Source organism: Cyprinus carpio, chromosome A21 (assembly GCF_018340385.1).
Source record: "Cyprinus carpio isolate SPL01 chromosome A21, ASM1834038v1, whole genome shotgun sequence".
NCBI lineage: Eukaryota > Metazoa > Chordata > Actinopteri > Cypriniformes > Cyprinidae > Cyprinus > Cyprinus carpio.
The window spans coordinates 18,392,453-18,409,853 of NC_056592.1; the positions used below are offsets into that span (position 1 = coordinate 18,392,453).

General features: G+C 36.5%; 2 protein-coding genes across 2 annotated transcripts in view; one reads left to right on the forward strand and one right to left on the reverse strand.

The window, feature by feature from the left end:
* Positions 1-118: 118 nt before the first annotated feature.
* On the reverse strand, positions 119-11,791 carry LOC109093415 (mitogen-activated protein kinase kinase kinase kinase 2-like). Its single transcript, XM_042711178.1, has 20 exons — positions 11,644-11,791; positions 9,993-10,051; positions 9,763-9,809; positions 9,470-9,508; positions 8,686-8,719; positions 8,318-8,609; positions 7,544-7,662; positions 7,085-7,123; positions 6,919-7,003; positions 6,125-6,204; positions 5,784-5,844; positions 5,560-5,683; positions 4,233-4,291; positions 4,045-4,148; positions 3,790-3,964; positions 3,548-3,616; positions 2,597-2,683; positions 885-955; positions 745-800; positions 119-663 (listed from the first exon to the last, which is right to left on the reverse strand). The coding sequence occupies exons 1-20, from the start codon at positions 11,774-11,776 to the stop codon at positions 576-578; spliced, it is 1,821 nt and encodes a 606-aa protein (XP_042567112.1). The 5' UTR covers positions 11,777-11,791; the 3' UTR covers positions 119-575.
* A 1,740-nt stretch (positions 11,792-13,531) lies between these two features.
* rnf145b (ring finger protein 145b) overlaps positions 13,532-17,401 on the forward strand; it is a 28,262-nt gene continuing 24,392 nt past the window's right edge. Inside the window, exons 1-2 of the mRNA XM_042711180.1 lie at positions 13,532-13,747; positions 15,212-15,431. Coding sequence (XP_042567114.1) covers positions 15,248-15,431 — 184 coding nt within the window. The 5' untranslated portion in view covers positions 13,532-13,747; positions 15,212-15,247. The remainder of the gene's footprint in view (positions 13,748-15,211; positions 15,432-17,401) is intronic.

The window sequence follows — 17,401 nt, forward strand, 5'->3', positions numbered from 1 at the left end:
CGTATAAGGCTCACACTGCTGTAAACACTACAACTGCTTCCCGCTTGTGTAAAGCGCTTCCTGTTTTTAAAACGACAAGAAATAAAGAGCTCAAGAAAGAAACAGCGCCCGCTAGTGCTGTGATTTAAAACCTTGTCGTTTACGTTTATGTAATTTATTTCACAGTTTTGGTTTTTGTGGGCTTTACAGTACAATGGTTGACAAAATACTATCAACTAATTTACTGGCCAATGGAAGATAATTCTGAACCACTGCACCAAAACATGTAGATATAATATATTTCCTGAAACAAGGAATACAACAGACTTTCTAGTATTAAATAGAACCCGTAGCAGCCTGTTTCACGAGTTCTTTCAAACATAGTATGCAGGTCCACAGGTCTCTTTCTCTCATGGTTCATCCTTGTGCCTTCACATCAGCTCCAAATTCTGCCTCCGGTCCTCAGAGGCTCTGGAGACCTGTGTACGTGACTTCATCATGTCTTCCTCTGTTCCTGGGCCTGATGACTCGACCCTTTCAGTAGGGAAGGGAGGACGGTCAATCTTTGTAGTGTTTCCAGCTATTGCTCAGTCCCATCAGTAGCTGCTTTCATGCCCCGTGAGGATGTACAGGTTGCTCATGGCAGACGGATCATCCGTAGGTGTGCTTTGCAAGATAATATCCCTGTAGTAACATATGATAATTAGTATAGGATTACATTTATTTCCAAACGTGTTGCTAAACCACAGTGGGAAAACAACATACCTAGTTGTTCCCAAAACTTGAAAAACCCGACTTCTGTCTGTGATCTCCTGGGTAACCTGAGGTGAACAGCGTAATATTCCGTCATTTCTTCCTTCCTCATACATCAGTAAAGCCATCATTGTTCTATACGACAGGTTTACCTCATTAGTTTGTAAACTCCTTCCTTTCAGACCGTGTTTCCAGAAGACAAGAACACTGTCCTGTAGACACACTACAAAAGACAGCCACATTACCACCAGATTCAACAGAAACAAGTCTGATTCCAAATAGATAGATGGCCACAATCTAATGGCGATCTAAATATTGTGGCATGTAACAAAACATCAACATTTGACCACTGAAGTCAAGTAGTTTGGATTAATGGATGTTCCTGCCAGTCAACATTAAATACTGAGGATGTGTCATTCGCAAATAATGCCCAGTGATACTGTGTTAAAGGGATAGTTCACCCAAAAATGAAATTTGATGTTTATCTGTTTACCCCCAGGGCATCCAAGATGTAGGTGACTTTGTTTCTTCAGTAGAACACAAACCAAGATTTTTAGCTCAAACTGTTGCAGTCTGTCAGTCTTATAATGTAAGTGGATGGGAATCACGGCTAAAACATACAATTAAACTAAAAAAAACATACACAAACAAAACCAAATTAAACCCTGTGGCTTGTGATGATACATTGATGTGTAAAGACACAAAACGATCGGTCTGTGCAAGAAACTGAACAGTGTTTATGTCGTTTTTACCTTTGATTCACACAATGACCGCCACCTATCTCTCAAGTGGACCATTAACACTCCTAATTGAGATTGTAGATAGAGTGTCAATGGTCCACTTAAGAGATAGGTGGCGGTAATGCACTTATAAGTCTGCGATCCGCCATGAAGCAAGAAGAAGAAGACTCTCCGCTTAGAACGCGCTCAGGACAGTTCTAACAGTTTGGACATTACGTGTATCAGAGTTAAAAAACGATATAAATACTGTTCAGTTTCTTGCACAGACCGATCGTTTTGTGTCTTTACACATCAATGTATCATCACGAGCCACAGGGTTTAATTTGGTTTTGTTTGTTTATTGTATGTTTTAGCCGTGATTCCCATCCACTTACATTGTAAGACTGATAGACTGCAACGGTTTGAGCTAAAAATCTTGGATGGTGTTTTCCTGAATAAACAAAGTCACCTACATCTTGGATTCCCTGGGGGTAAGCAGATAAACATAAAATTTTCATTTTTGGGTGAACTATCCCTTTAATGCAAATGGCATATTTATGGACGGGGGGCAAAAAAGAACATGCTAGTATCCTCACTGTGATCATTTGTATCCCTAATCTTCTCCTTTCTGTCATCACAAAACCAATATTCTGTTTAACTTTAATCAGAAGCGCCCATAACACCTCTTCTGATGAGAGATACAGGATCTGCACAAACAGTCAAGAACTGAGAGGTCCTGGATCCCGTTCATCTGCATTTGGGCCAAAATGTTGCACCTCATACACCACAAACTACATCTTATAGTTCTGTACCTTATGAGAGAGCAAATACTCTCCATACCAGCAAGTGGCAGTAGTCAGTAATATAAAAACGTGTGTTGCATGCTCAGATAACATGAAGATGTAAAATTAGAAGAGCCTTCCGAGTGTGCCATCTTGACCTAACTTTTATTTTTATTTTCATGCACTTGGTTCGCTAAGCTGAACAGCCAATCAGAGTGATTTCTCTCACTGACTGGCACACACTCAGTCGGCCAAAAAGCTGTTGACGGTTATCCGACTAGTGACAACTAGGCTGAGATATGCTCAAAGAAGGCCTGGCATTGGCTGATGGCCGACCGTCCGCTTGATGCATCATGTCCTTACCCAGCGTCTGAATGGGAAACTCAAAAGCAAGTTCAGAGGTCTTCTGATGGCTCAGACATCCCTGAAGATTCACAACCCTCACTGTGTCTAAAACAAAACGGTTTGTTAATAGATTTGGTTCCTTGGCTTGTAAAAACAAAGAAACTGTACTGACAGTAATGCACTTATAATGAAAGTTTACGGGGCATGACACTGCATAAAGTCCCCATGTCATATGGTGCAACCAACAAAGTCATGTGGTGCAACCAACATGCAGAAATGTGAGGAAAGTGGGATGGGGGGAGAGGACCCCAGAAGGCCCTATTGAGTGCGTGTCATCTGTTAAAACACCCCAAACCAACCATAAATTTGTGAAAAAAAAAAAAAAAAAAAAAAAAAAAAATTATATATATATATATATATATATTTCATATATATTTTTTTTCACAATGATATTTACAATGTGTATACTTGTGTATTCCCCGGGCGCTGCAGCATAAATGGCTGCCCACTGCTCCGGGTGTGTGTTCCAGGTGTGTGTATGTTCAATGCTCTGTGTGTGCACTTTGGATGGGTTAAATGCAGAGCACAAATTCTAAGTATGGGTCACCATACTTGGCTGTATGTTACGTCACTCACTCACTCACTCACTCACTCACTCACTCACTCACTCACTCACTCACTCACTCACTCACTCACTTTCAGAGTGTAAGAAAAATATGGTATTCACTTTATTGATTGCACCATATGACATTTTTTCTTAAAAATGATATAAAAGTTTCTCATAACCACATGAAACTAACATGAATACAAAGAACACATTTCTAAGAACTCAAAAGGTAAATCATGGATGAAGCAGGAATGACATTATTTAAGAGACACAAGGGACATATAAAATATGACTTTCTAAACCGATTTGAGCATCCATACGAAGTGCTTCAAATGATTCGGTGAAAACAAGCGAATTCTTACTTTTCAGTGCGATGAGAACGGTGTCCCTGTCGAGCTGAATCACTTGTTTGACCTCCAAAGACTCGCCATCTGTGAGGTCATATAAATCACACTGCTGATCAGTCTGATGTCATTGCATTGTAAATCATATAGTTAATTTGAAAGATTCTTCATATAAATTGTTTCTGTTGTAAAACTCATGCAGTACAGTGATTTTACAGTGTTTTGAGTGTGATTGTTGATGTATCCACACAGTGCAACACCTGGCAGACTTTGTGGTTTGTCATCCAGGTGGATGATGTCAAAGTGCATCTGTCCAGTGTTGTCTTTTTGGCGGGGACGGCTTCTCACCCCCACACAGACCTGTGGCAGCTCCTCTGTTTCGTTTACAAGCAGCTCAAAGACAGGAAGAGAGTCTGGCAGATTCAGAGCAATGTGCTAAGAGAGAGAGACAGGAAAGTTACGCAACAGTGCAGATATCTTTAACATTTCCATCACTCTTATCTCTCATTTCTCACCTTGAGCTGCATGAACTTCTGCAGAGGTTCATACCACATTAGAAGGACCAAACCAGTGGGAACAGCAGCACAAAGGAAAACGCTGTCAGTGTAGGGGTTTCGAACTAGAAGCAGAGAAAGAAACATTAAAATGTGCACGGAATGCCTAGAGAATGATTCACGCGCCTACAGAGGTCACTGGTCCTCACCCACACTGCATCTTCTACAGCCCTTGGTGTCTGGGATCTTTACTGACATGGCATACCTCCTGGAGAAATATAAGAATTACCACCATTTAGCAGACCCTTTAATCCAAAGTAACTGACTAAAAACAAAGCTATAGATATATTAAAATGAAACAAATGAAATATAAGATGCATGTCAAATAAATCAAGGAATCCAAGTGAAAACAAATATATTGAAATAACAATTAAAAATATATATATTTTCAATTTGAATATATTTTAAAATGAAATTCATTCCTGTGATACAAAGCTGAATTTTCAGCATCATTACTCCAGTGTCTCATGATCCTTCAGAAATCATTATAATATGCTGATTTGCTGCTCTTTCGTAATATTATTAATACTGAAAACAGATGTGCTGCTTAATATTTTTGTGGATACATTTATTCAATATACTTTGAATAATAAGTTAAAAAGAACAACATTAATTTTAAATAAAAACTATTACACATTATAAATGGCTTACTATCACTTTTGGACAATTTAATGCATTCTTGCTGAATAAGCGTATTAATAATTTTTTTTTTTTTCAAAAATGATCAATGATTTTTAAATTTTAGTTAATTGTTAGTTTATAGGTTACACATCACCTTAAAAATTTAAATTGAGTGAATACTGTGCATAAAACTGAAAATATGTCTCATCTCCAAAGTAGAGACACAGCAAAATTTCAGCTATATAAAAATAAATTGGATCCGACAGTAATGTCGCACCACACAAGTGTGAGTAACTGTTTTTTTTATTATGTGGTCACTATTGCTTTTGTCCGTTGTTACAGATTTTACAATTTGATATGTACTGAGTATTAATGTGTTTTTATCCTAAATCACAGCAGCGTTCATCTTTGAAGGATGTAGGCTGTCAAACAAACACAACTGTTAGCCAATCATAGCAGTGGGCGTTTACTTCTGAGTCTACAGCCCACCACGCCTATTCAAACAGTTCTGATGAGGGGGTCAAAACAGGCTATTACTTCTAAATTATGATGTTTTTGATGTAAAAACTTGATAGCATTATAAGTGGCCTTCAGAGAACAGTACAAAATATTAAAAAAGGCAGTTCATGATCCCTTTAAAACAGTTATTAAATTATTTAAACAGTAGTTTGTTTATAAACAGTGTTAGAGTCTGCTTTATTGTTGATCAGACCAAATGAAGGAAGACGTTTAAATGAACTAAATTTAGCCCTTTGTGGGTTTTAGTTTTAACCCAGAGTGTCTGTCTCAACCAAGAATAATAATTCATGTAACCTCATGAATCACAATCACCAGATGAACTTGAATCCTACAAACCTTGCGCTTATCTTTGTGCTCAAGCGGTGTGCGTTCATCACGAGATTCCCCTGTCTACGCTGCATATTCCTGCGGTACTCAAAGAGGGCCGGCAGACTATGAGAACTCAATTGTGATGACTTTCCTGTGGACAGAGAACAGCAGGGTACCAGCCAGAGAGTTAATGAAGATACCAGATCTTTGTGGTACATTAAATGTGGTCATATTAGTGACATTGCACATGCCTGAGATAGACATAAGGACGTTGTTCATCACGTACAACCAACTGCATCTCTGAGGAAGCAGCTGGAAAAGAAAGAAAATCTCACACACTCTTTCATGAGATATTTGCTCTAGTAAATTATGGAAGCCTGTTTCCTCAGAACAAAAAATAGAAAGGTAATTGTGGCCTTATATCTCACAATGAAAACTGTGACCTTATAATTTTATGTACCTTTGTATTATTTTGTAATGGTGCCTTTGTCATACTGTGACTTTATTTCTTATTTGGAACTTTTTTCTTGATTCTTTACTCTGAAAAAATGAAAAGGTCCACAAATAAATAGAGAAAAAACAATAAGGCTACCTTTTCCATGGTGTCCTCATGGAGCTCATTGAGGTTGAGAGTGTAGATGCCCTCCTCAGCACCCAGCATAAGGTACTGATCTACGAGTAAATATCAGCATATCAGTCTTGTTATAATCAAAGTCGAGACAGACACTGTTGCAAGTAAAATGAATAGAAATGGGTTTATACATACTGTATACCCACGCACAATAATAAACACATTATAACAATAAACAAATAGTGCTTTCAGTATCTGAGAGTGCTTTAAATATATGAAAGTTTCCAAACGAGGGATTGTTCTCTTTTTCTCAGCATTAATTCTGTATGTTTATTGCTGATAAGAGACAGTGGCAGATCTAAAAGCTGCATTCACACTAATGCACAAATCTATTTTAACACACCAGCTATTTAGTTCTGCTACTGCCCTTTCATTTCGCTTTAACCACAAAACCATATGCAAGCTTATATACTTGTTCGATGGTTTAGTGTGTGTTTATATGTAATTGGCAGCAAGCAGAATACGGTCAGATATACTGCATTCAAACAGAATACACTCCAGTTTGCATTGTGATCTGTATCTTTACATATTTTAATATCTTTTATATATCCCTCCATGGCATATTGAAGTCCCACTTAAAGGTCCATCTGTGTCCCAAATTTGTCAGAAACACCTCTGAAGAAGGTTTTCAGTGACAGCTGTCATTGTAAGACAGTGAGCAACTCCGTTTGTTTGTCCGAGTGAGCAACAGTAACTAAGGGGGGCGGGGCTTACAGATAGGTCAATTCCATTATCTAAAACGCTGCAAACTTTACCTCTAGTCTTTGGTAAAACCCATGTAACAGCACATTGGGTCTTTAACGGACAGCCGTTGAATACTTTAGAGAAACAGGCCCCCATCTGGAAGATAATGTATAATTTATTACAACACAATAAGCATAAAATTAGAACATGGAATATAATTAGAATCTCTGTACTTACATGTACTTGTGGTGTAGGTGGTAGTCCATGGACAACTTTCTGGAATCCATGAAAAGAGAATGAAATGTGAGTGACTAATAAAAGTCTGCTATTGTTTAGACCAGAGGTGCCCACATTTTTAATACAAAGGGCCTAAACTTGACGGAGGGTCATGGGTCAATAGTAAATATTGCATTGTATCTAACTATATTATATTAAAATGTATAACATTTTTTTTTTCAAATAATGAAACTTTTTTTAATGCAAAAAAAGTTAAAACAAAATATAAATTAGAAATGAAGATGTTTCAATGGCCTGTTTTTTTCTTTTTCTTGTGATATGGCATAAAAGGCCAAATTAAAGGTCATCTCAGGCAACTTTGGCCAACAGTCCCAGGTTTGGACCCTCTGACAGACTCTCATCAAGTCGTGAAGGTTAAATATGATTTGACCTGTATGATTTTTTTTTAAATTCACTCACAGAGTCATCTGGTTTCCTCCTGAGAGTGCTCCATTCTGGAGAGAGAGGGGGGTCATGTGGGGGAAAATGACTCTTGGTTCCTCCTGGGTCTGGAGCGACAGAGCTCTCTGCTATCAAACCTGTTAAACACAGCGGCTGCATCAGTGTTTGGATTTTAGCCTGGTATTACTGGGGTTCCACTAACTCTATATTAATCTCAGAACTTTAAAAACAAAATCCGGAGTTTTGAGCGGTAAGTGAATTCTGATGCACTTGAACACAATGGCCAATCAGAAGAGTGCAAGAAATCCACAGATATGATTAGCTACATTGCTCAACACATTGTAAATAGAAACTTTCGATGCTTTCGAGTGCAAACACAAATACACACTGGAGAGGTTGCCAAATCTGTTTCGCCAGAATCCTGTTATTACAGTTTCAACTGAGGGTGAAACTACCAAACTACAGTGGTGTGTGTAAGAAAAATACTAATATTTTAAACTTTTTAAACCATCGATTCTGGTTCATCTAAAGAAAGTAAGTCATAGGTGGGAAGGCACGAGGGGAAGTAATGATTACAGAATTTTCATTTTTGAGTGGAGTATCCCTTTAACAGCATAAAAGCACAAAGCATATAGACTGAGTTATGTGCAGAAGTGTAGGCTATAAGTGATGTTGGTCCATTTAACATAATAAAACTAAATAGCAAAACAGAACTGTTATCTAAAACTGAGGTATTCTGCTTTAAAAGTGTGGTCATTAGTAAATACTCATTATTTGACGCATATATCTCACCTTCAGTTGGTGTTGAACAAAGGGAACCTAGACTGGTGGAATGACTGAGGAAGGAGGAGTCTGTGAGGAGTGACAGGTCAGACAGCGTTGAACCAATCAGAAAAGAGGATTCACTGACTAGGGCGGGGTTAGAGTCAGGGGCTGGGCCCTTCAGAGGCGTGCAGCCAATAAGAGGCGAGGAGAGGGAACAGGGAGTGGGAGCTTTTCTCTCTTGATTGGTGACTGTTGTTGATTGGGGAGAAGAGACCACTCTCTTCACCGTCCCATATTTATCCTCTTCATCCAGTGAGTACTGGGGATTAAACACATACATTCTGTTATTCTAGAAGACATTTGACTTTTTCAATTTTTATGTCATTGCTCTCTACCTCAGCTGAAGAGCCTCTCTTTATAGTCAAACTCCTGCAAAAGAGGAAGCAGAATGTTAGACATTTCATCATTTTAGTTGTACGTTAACCTAGTTATCAGTTTTTCCAAATTTTTTTAGGTACATTGACCTTTTACTCCAAATTTAAAGCTGACAGAAAATTTAAAAAAAAAAAAAAATTAGCTGATTAAAAATTCATTAGCATACTTGTCTTGTTTTTCTAGTCTAATATATATATAAAATTCATAAAACCTCATTAGTGGAAATTTCTCATTAGTGGAAGGTGGTAACCAAACAGGCTATATTTGAGGAACCAAAGGGGTAAAATTAAATTCAATAAGCTTTTTATATACACAAGTATAGCATTTCATATTTTTGATTTACTGGAAGTATATAATATAATTATTTTCTAAATGTTTCATTAACCACAAAAGTTATGCAAATGTTTTTTTCATTCTAGTGAACAGATATCAAATCTGACTAGAGGGAACCGTAGAAACCAAAATCAACTATACATAAGTAATTTCTCATTATTTATCACTTCGTTATAGATTTATATCACAAGTGTATAAAGAAGAAAAAAAAACACTTTAATTAAAAGTATAGTTAACATTTGGATATTTGTGCCAAAGGTAAACTATAAAGACAAATTGTATGTAAGATGAACCTTGTATTATTTTTCTATTTTTAATAGCAACAACAAAAATCTGATTCAGAATGTTTTTGCCGTGTACATTTATAATGATAAGCAATAATAGTTAGTATTGTCTGGATGTGTGTGTCACCTTTCCATCAAGGCCTCCTCCACACACTCTAACAAACTCCTGCAAAAAAGAAAAAAAAGAAATGCAACCCTTGCAATCTTCTGTTTGTGAGAAGGATAAAGTCATATCAGTGCTTCTTAATAGCTTAATTTAACAATAAATGTATCCAATTAAATTTTTAACAGTGATTGGAGGATGTCAACCCCCCTTAGCCAATCAATATTTTTAAATTACTTACATGCATTAGCACATCATACTCAATAATTACTACTGACACCATTATTTAAGATGAGCAAGAGTGAAATATAACCCACGGTGAGTCCTTGTCCGCACTGATAGAGCTCCAGTCATCATACGCCCCCTAATGAAGAACAGGAAACCAATAAGTAATTCCATAAGCATCTTAAGTTTGGTGCTTTTGTGTTCTTTTTGTGATCGTATGGAAATGAGCGATCAGTGAGGGTGAGAAAATGACTGAATTTTCATCATTAACGTCATGCACTGGACAAAGTTGTTTCTATTTCATTCAAATGTTTATTCTCACCAGATCAGGACAGGGATCCGTCTCCTTTCTCATGGGTGGTCCAAACTTCACGTGATCGACTGGAAAACAGAAAAAGCGATAATCACAAGCTCTTGAACCAAACAGAATCACTGTATTCAACTGCAGCATGCTTCCCCTTTCACATTCAATCGTGTGGTAGGAGTATAATGCGCCACTTTCTACAGTATTGTCTGCGTGACATTCTAACATGCAGATTTGGATGCACACTCATGCATTCGTGCAAACAGACATGAACCTAAAGACACACTCAGAAACACACACAATACGTCCTTTCATAGCTCTAGAGTGGCTTCTCGATTACAATAGTGCCTGTTGTACAGCTAACCTTGGCTTGCTGTAATCTTTCAAACCACAACAATTGCGCTCACTGCCTAATGTCACATTCTTAGTCACTCCTGATTAGCCGTTTACTACTTGTGAGGTGAGGTCACAACCCTCATATTACTCTAGAGGTCTGTCATTACACTGTTGGAGAGTATATGATGAGCCCCTGCAGAATTCAGACGTATAAATGGGTCATTTAAAGAAAAAGCTTTTGAAATAAGAGTTTTAATGTAAATTGTTGACTGCACTGACAATATCTGATGAGAACAATACATGAACTGAATTGCGTTGGATGACAACACTATTGTCTTCTGCAGCGCTGCTTTATAGCTGAATCAAATTTGTTTCATAATTGTCAAATTTTGAAACATTGAGACTGTAATTGAACTGAATGGAATCAACACTGAACTGACTTGCGCTGAATAACAAAACTATTGTCTTCTGTGGAGCTACTTTACAACAGACTTTGTCTCATATTTGATTAAGTTTGAATCATTCTGTTATTTTTTCCACTTTAAAACTATTTGTATCGTATAAAAACGCTGACTTAAGTACGTTTTAACTTTCAAAACTCAAAACGTATTGAAATCAAGTTGCATCAAATCTGATTTTTGTAACATTAAAAGGATACATTAATGATTGACATTTACACAACACAGTAAACACTGTGTATTTGTGAATACAGTTCATCATTTTGATGTTGTTAATCATTTCACATGCAACGTCAATGTTTACATGGTTTGCTTAAATACCAAAAAAGGCCACTTAAAGGGATGGTTCACCAAAAAATGTCACTTATCAATCGCTGACTCATTGTCATGTCAAAAACAGAAAAGATTTTGAAGAAACTTTGTTGCATCAGTGAACACAGAATTCCATTGTATGAACAAAAAAAACACAGATGCAGTTTTCAAACAACATGACTGTTAATAAATGACAGAATTTTAATTTTTGAGTGAACTGTCCCTTTTATTGTAAAGGTCAGAGAGAGGATAGAAAATGCTCATGAAAAACTAAATCACATTTTAGTGCAAAAAACATTGTCTGACACTATAAGCAGACCTCTGGTATACAAATCTGAAATGATTTATTTAATACATGTTTGATATTACCAACTTATAAAATGGTTGTTTAGTAACTGTAATATGTTTAAAAGTTCTCAGACATTTATTTATGTGGTGTTTCTGAGCAAAATTCAATCTAAAATTAATCTAATCTGCCAATTGGATGCAATACCATACTGCTAAGATCACTAATAACATAAAGATAGTTCTTTTACTGTGTATAGAGTATGAACTTGACTCACATTGCTCTTCAGACCGAGTTCTATGAATGGGACGTTTCGCTAGGGAATGGATCTTATCAGGTAGGACGCTGCACGTCTGTAAACACACAGACACACATCCATGGACATAATCTCTAAAATCACATGAAGACATTTCACCTTACAGCAGAGGGCTTCAACCCTGCTCCTGGGAACCCACTATCCTGCAGGGTTCAACCCTAATCAAACACACCTGAACCAGCCAATCATGCTCTTCAGGATCACTTGGGAATAAATAGGCAAGTGTGCTGAAGCTGGCTGGAAATGAACTTTGCAGGACAGTGGATCTCCAGGAGCACAGTACAGATAAACAACCACAGTACAGATAAGTAATGTTAAAAAATGTCACATGTCAGCTTAAATCCATGGCACTGTCTATGTACCATTTTGGTGTTTTGAGTATTAAAGGTGAAGTGTGTAATTTTTGTACCATTCCTGGCACCCAAATAGAACTGCAGAAATAATGATTCCTGGGCTGATGACAAATGAATTTTAAGAAACATACTTGTAAACTCATAAAAAAAAATGTAATAACTCTTGTTTTGTAATAAAATAAACATTAATTTTTGTTATATTTTCAAGCTAAAAGTGCTTTGTTTTTGTTTTGTAAGCAAATGACACATTTATTTGATGATTTTATATTTATTATATAAAAAAAATTATTGTTTCCAACATCAGTACATTTATTTTTGGGGTTACACCACACTACAGTCTTATTATTATAATTATTATTATTTTTACAAAACTGTTTCACTCTTTTCTAAGAATTAATGCCATAGATGTATATTTTATACTGTAAATGTATATTTTTCAAGCTAAAATGTATTTATTAATTTATTTATATATTTAATTTATTATTATTATTTTCTTTTTTTTCAACAAAACTGTAAAAAAATTTTAAGAATTAATCCTTTTCAGGTTTAATTTTTTTCTTTAATTTGTTATCAGGATTGGTGTATGACTTGATGCCCCCCCAAAATAATTCCAAAATTAACGTTAAAGTGCTGTATGTAAGATTTTGACTAATAAAGCATAAAAATACCATAATGTTTGCAGATATTTAAAAAAACATGCACAGTTAACATACTTGTTTATCCGAAAAACAATGCTACAGTCATTATTCTCTTTTGAAAATGTGTTTGTATCTCGGCACCCCGGGTTGCCAGTTGGCGGAAAACACAGTGTATATTGTAATATTCTAATTTTCTGAGATACTGAATTTGGGATTCGTGTTTTCCTTAGTTGGTCAGTTTATAATCATCAAATTAAAAGTAATCAAAACATTTGAAATATATCAGTCTGTGTGTAATGAATGAATATAATATACAAGTTTCACTTTTTGAATGGAATTAGTGAAATAAATCAACTTTGATGATATTCTAATTATATGACCAGCACCTGTACTGTGGGTGATCTGTGAATTCATATCCACACCTATTTAGTCACCTTCCTGTTTATATTCACAACATATTTAACACATCGATAAGCCACATATGTGTGATGTCTGATTAATGACCATGCATTAAGTATAAAAGCAGAGTCTAAAACACATAAGAGAACACTACACTATTTACTTGTCAGCTTCTAGGCTATATGTTGAGAAAGCAAATGTACGAATATTTTGGCTCGTGACACTTAATTACGTCACTACGCTCAAGGAAGTTTACGTAGAACGTCATCATGATTAATCAAAATTCATGACCTAGTCGAATCCACAGAGGTGTAACTGGGTACTCTGCATTCACCTTGAAGCTTCCGCGAAAGACTCAGATCCGAATTCGGTCTTCGAACACTTTCACTCTCTCCTTAGTAATTACTTGGAGGCATGTGTCTGTGTCAGCCTTCGCCATAGTAAAATTTCTGTGAGACAAGCGCCACCTAGCGGCCAATCTCAAAGATTGCGCATGCGCAGTGCAATCAAACGGTGTGTAATGGCTGCCTGATGGAGTAAGTGAATTTAGATGCTCCGTCTCTTTTGCTTTCAATTTGACCATAACACCGAGAAGTCTGAGTTAAAAATGGTTTATATTCACCCAGTGACGCAGCCTAAAACGAAATCCAACAGCGTGAAGTGATTAACCACCATGTAAGTCTATTTTCTATTATAATTATCGAAGCATTTGTTAAGGAATAACGGACACAGTTCTGTAATGCTACTGTTAGCTGGGCAGATAAAAATAATTCAACTCTACTTATTAAACACATTTACCTCAAAAACATTATTCGTTAGTGTTTTAAGCTCTCCAAAGCAGTGAAATATAAAGTTTAACGGATTATTAGCATTAAGACGATATCCTTTAACGTTAGTTAGCACAAACTCCTCACAGCCAGTGAAAGTCAGTCTTAATCGTTCTGGTTCACGTTTAAACCTGTGTTCTGTCGTCTTAACGTTGTAATATTTATGTCTGTAAAATGTTATCTTTTCAATATTTCTCAGTCGTCCTGTGTGGCGGTTGATGTGTCGGGGTTACTACAGTTCAAACACGTTTAACACGACAGACATGGCGATAACTAATCCACTCGAGTTTAAATAGGAGAACTGCAGCACTCTATTCTCGTCACAGCACGATTATTTGACTGTATTGTTGAAGAAAGCAGTGTGGTTATGTAAGTGTAGTGTTTTTCCGTCCGGTGGTAATAAGAGAAGTAACGTTAGGTGTGTCGTGCTTACACTTCCGAAAAGTACCCTCGTATTCTCACGGTTTCTCAAAGATAGAGTATTATTATGGTTTTGGAGATGTATTATGAGTTAGTTTGGAGATAATCAACTCAACAAAAAACTTGTATATAAAACTAAAAGTTGTATATAAAAATTTATACACAAGGCAGTAATCATTTCCAACAATATAAGCCTTTATTATCACTTTTTATCAATTTAACGTCCTTGCTGAGTAAAAGTTTATTTATTCCAAAAGAAAGAAAATAAATTACTAACCCCAATTTTTTTAACAAAGTTTATATTGTCACAAAAGTTACAAAAATTTCTATTTTGAATAAATGCTGTTCTTTTTTTTTTTTTTTTTTACTTTTTATTCATCAAAGAATCCTGAAAAAAGTATCACAGGTTGCAAAAAAAATATTAAGCACCAAAACTGTTTCCAATATTGATGATAAATCAGCATATTAGAATGATTTCTGAAGTAATGATGCTGAAAATTCAGCTGTGCATCACATAAATAAATTATATTTTAAAGTATATTTATATAGAAAACCATTATTTTAATTTGCAAGAATATTTCACAATATTACAGTATTTCTGATCTAATGCATGCAGCCATGATGAGCAGAAGAGAGTTTGTGAATCTTAGTGATCCCAAACTTTTGAATGGCAGTGTGTGTGTGTGTGTATGTATGTATATATATATATATATATATATATATTATTATCATGATTATTAATTTTTATTTGGTCAAATTTGATAAGTTGCAAAATAAACGTATCTTGTCTGAGTGTCTCTCATGATTTATTTCCTCAAAGGCCACAATGCAAAGTGTCATTTCAATAGGACTGCTCTGTTATTCTCTGCTTGAAATCATGTTTCTCTCTCAGTTGAGGTTGAGGCCTTTTTTTGGTGCCCTGCTGGTCATGGCGATGAAGGCTCGTGTGGAGGCGGTGCTGAACGTGGGTCTCCGGATCCCCAGCATCATGCTGCTGGAAGTGCTGTACCGCTGGGACGTCAGCTCCTTCTTCCAGAAGATCCAGAGGAGCAGTCTCAACAATAATCCTCTCTTCCAGTACAAATATATTGCCCTGTACCTGCATTATGTCGGTATGTCCAAACACAACAAGCAATTACTCGAACTAGCAATTACAACAGCCACTAAATGACATTGCACTGAAAATGCTCTTCGAAAGAACTCCTTGAAGTCTTAGTTTTCTTAACCTTGGGCATTAAAGAGATAAAGGGTGAACTAATCCTTTAATGATGGGGGAAAGCGTAAACGATGATGTGTTATTACTTTTTTGGGGGACTGATCAGGTTTTTAACTGGTCAATGATATAATGGACAACAAAGTTAAGGGCATAGAGTCTTATCTAGACTTAAGGGTGGGCTTTTTTGACTTTGCCCAGTAAGATACCACCCATAATACCATAGCTGCAACACTGGCAAATGTTGTGTGGCTAAAGCCCTATTCGGACGGGACTAGTTTTACAGGGGGTTGTTAGAGAAATTGGTGTTTCACAGACGTACTTGGTGATTTTAATCCCGTCTGAATCTGCCACGTCTGTGTTTTTCTCACACAACCTACTACAAATGACCTACTGTTTTTCAGCAAACTCAGTGATCCTCTGAGAAAAGTAATCCCATCCGAATGTGAATGTCTGTGATTGACGGTGATATTTTTTTTTTTTCACATCGCGTTTCCTTGTGTGTTTTGGCCAACGTGAATTACCGCAGATGCATTAACAACGCGCATTGTTGATATATTTGACTCCCAGCAAAGAAATAAAAAAATAACAATAATAAAATGTTTGTTTTGGTCAAGTTGAATTTGTTAAGACTGGCTATTGTAATATCAGCGTCAGGTAAGATCACTCACGTTCATTTCTGCACTCAATTACATAATGTTTTATTTACATGTGCACCTTTTATTAAAATTAAACATGGGTTACTACAAATAAATAAATAATAAAAAAAAAATAGTTAAACTAAAGTAACCACACATTAACATGGTTTTGCTACTAGCTTTACCATGCTATTTGTAGTAAAACTGATTATACTAATGGTAATCAATCCGAATGACTATAGCCTGTGCAATGCACACATATAGAGCGCGTGATCTCTGAAACGCCCAGATGTACAAAACAGACGCTCCCACCTCTGTAATAAACACGGAGATGTTAGTCCCGTCCGAATTGGTACATGAAAATCGCAGACGTCAGGTGATTAGAATTAAAACTCAAACCTAGTTTAGAAAACTAGTCCCGTTCGAATAGGGCTTAATTCGCACTTACATTTTCTTAACCAAATGTAAAGCATGCAATATTAAAGTGAATTTTCATGTCTAGTTTTCAGTTTGTGGTGGTCTTGATGATGTTCCACATGCAATAACATCTTTTGTGTGTGTGCTGGTTTTCTTAGCTGTCTGTGCTCTCTGTTGAAGAAAAGCAAAGTGCTAGTGTTTCCACTCTGGCTGGAGTCCTCTTGTAATGGACCAGTCAGTGGAAACACAGAGTCAGGAGTTGGGAAGAATTTTATGAAGGGAACAGTCTAGGTTGTTAGCCGTTAAAGCGTAATTAAACCATAGAACTGCAAGCTGTAATTAAAGGGATACTCCATCCCAAAATGAAAATTTTGTCATTAATCACTTACCCCATATCGTTCCAAACCCGTAAAAGCTCTGTTCGTCTTCGGAATACGATTTAAGATATTTTGGATGAAAACCGAGAGGCCTGTGACTGTCCCATAGACTGGCAAGTAAATAACAGTGTCAAGGTCCATATTCTGACGGTGACTTCATACCCTTTGTGGACCTCCCGGTTTTCATCCAAAATATCTTAAATTGTGTTCCGAAGACGAACAGAGCTTTTACGGGTTTGGAACGACATGGGGTAAGTGATTAATGACAAAATTTTCATTTTGGGGTGGAGTATCCCTTTAAGGCTCATTTTGGGTCACGATGCCTGTTTTGTTTGTGTCAAAGGAAACATGGAAACAGAGAAAAGCTGTGCAAATGTAAATGACATGGAAAGAGTTTGATCACTCTGAGTCCAGCTCTGCACTATGGGCTACGCTTA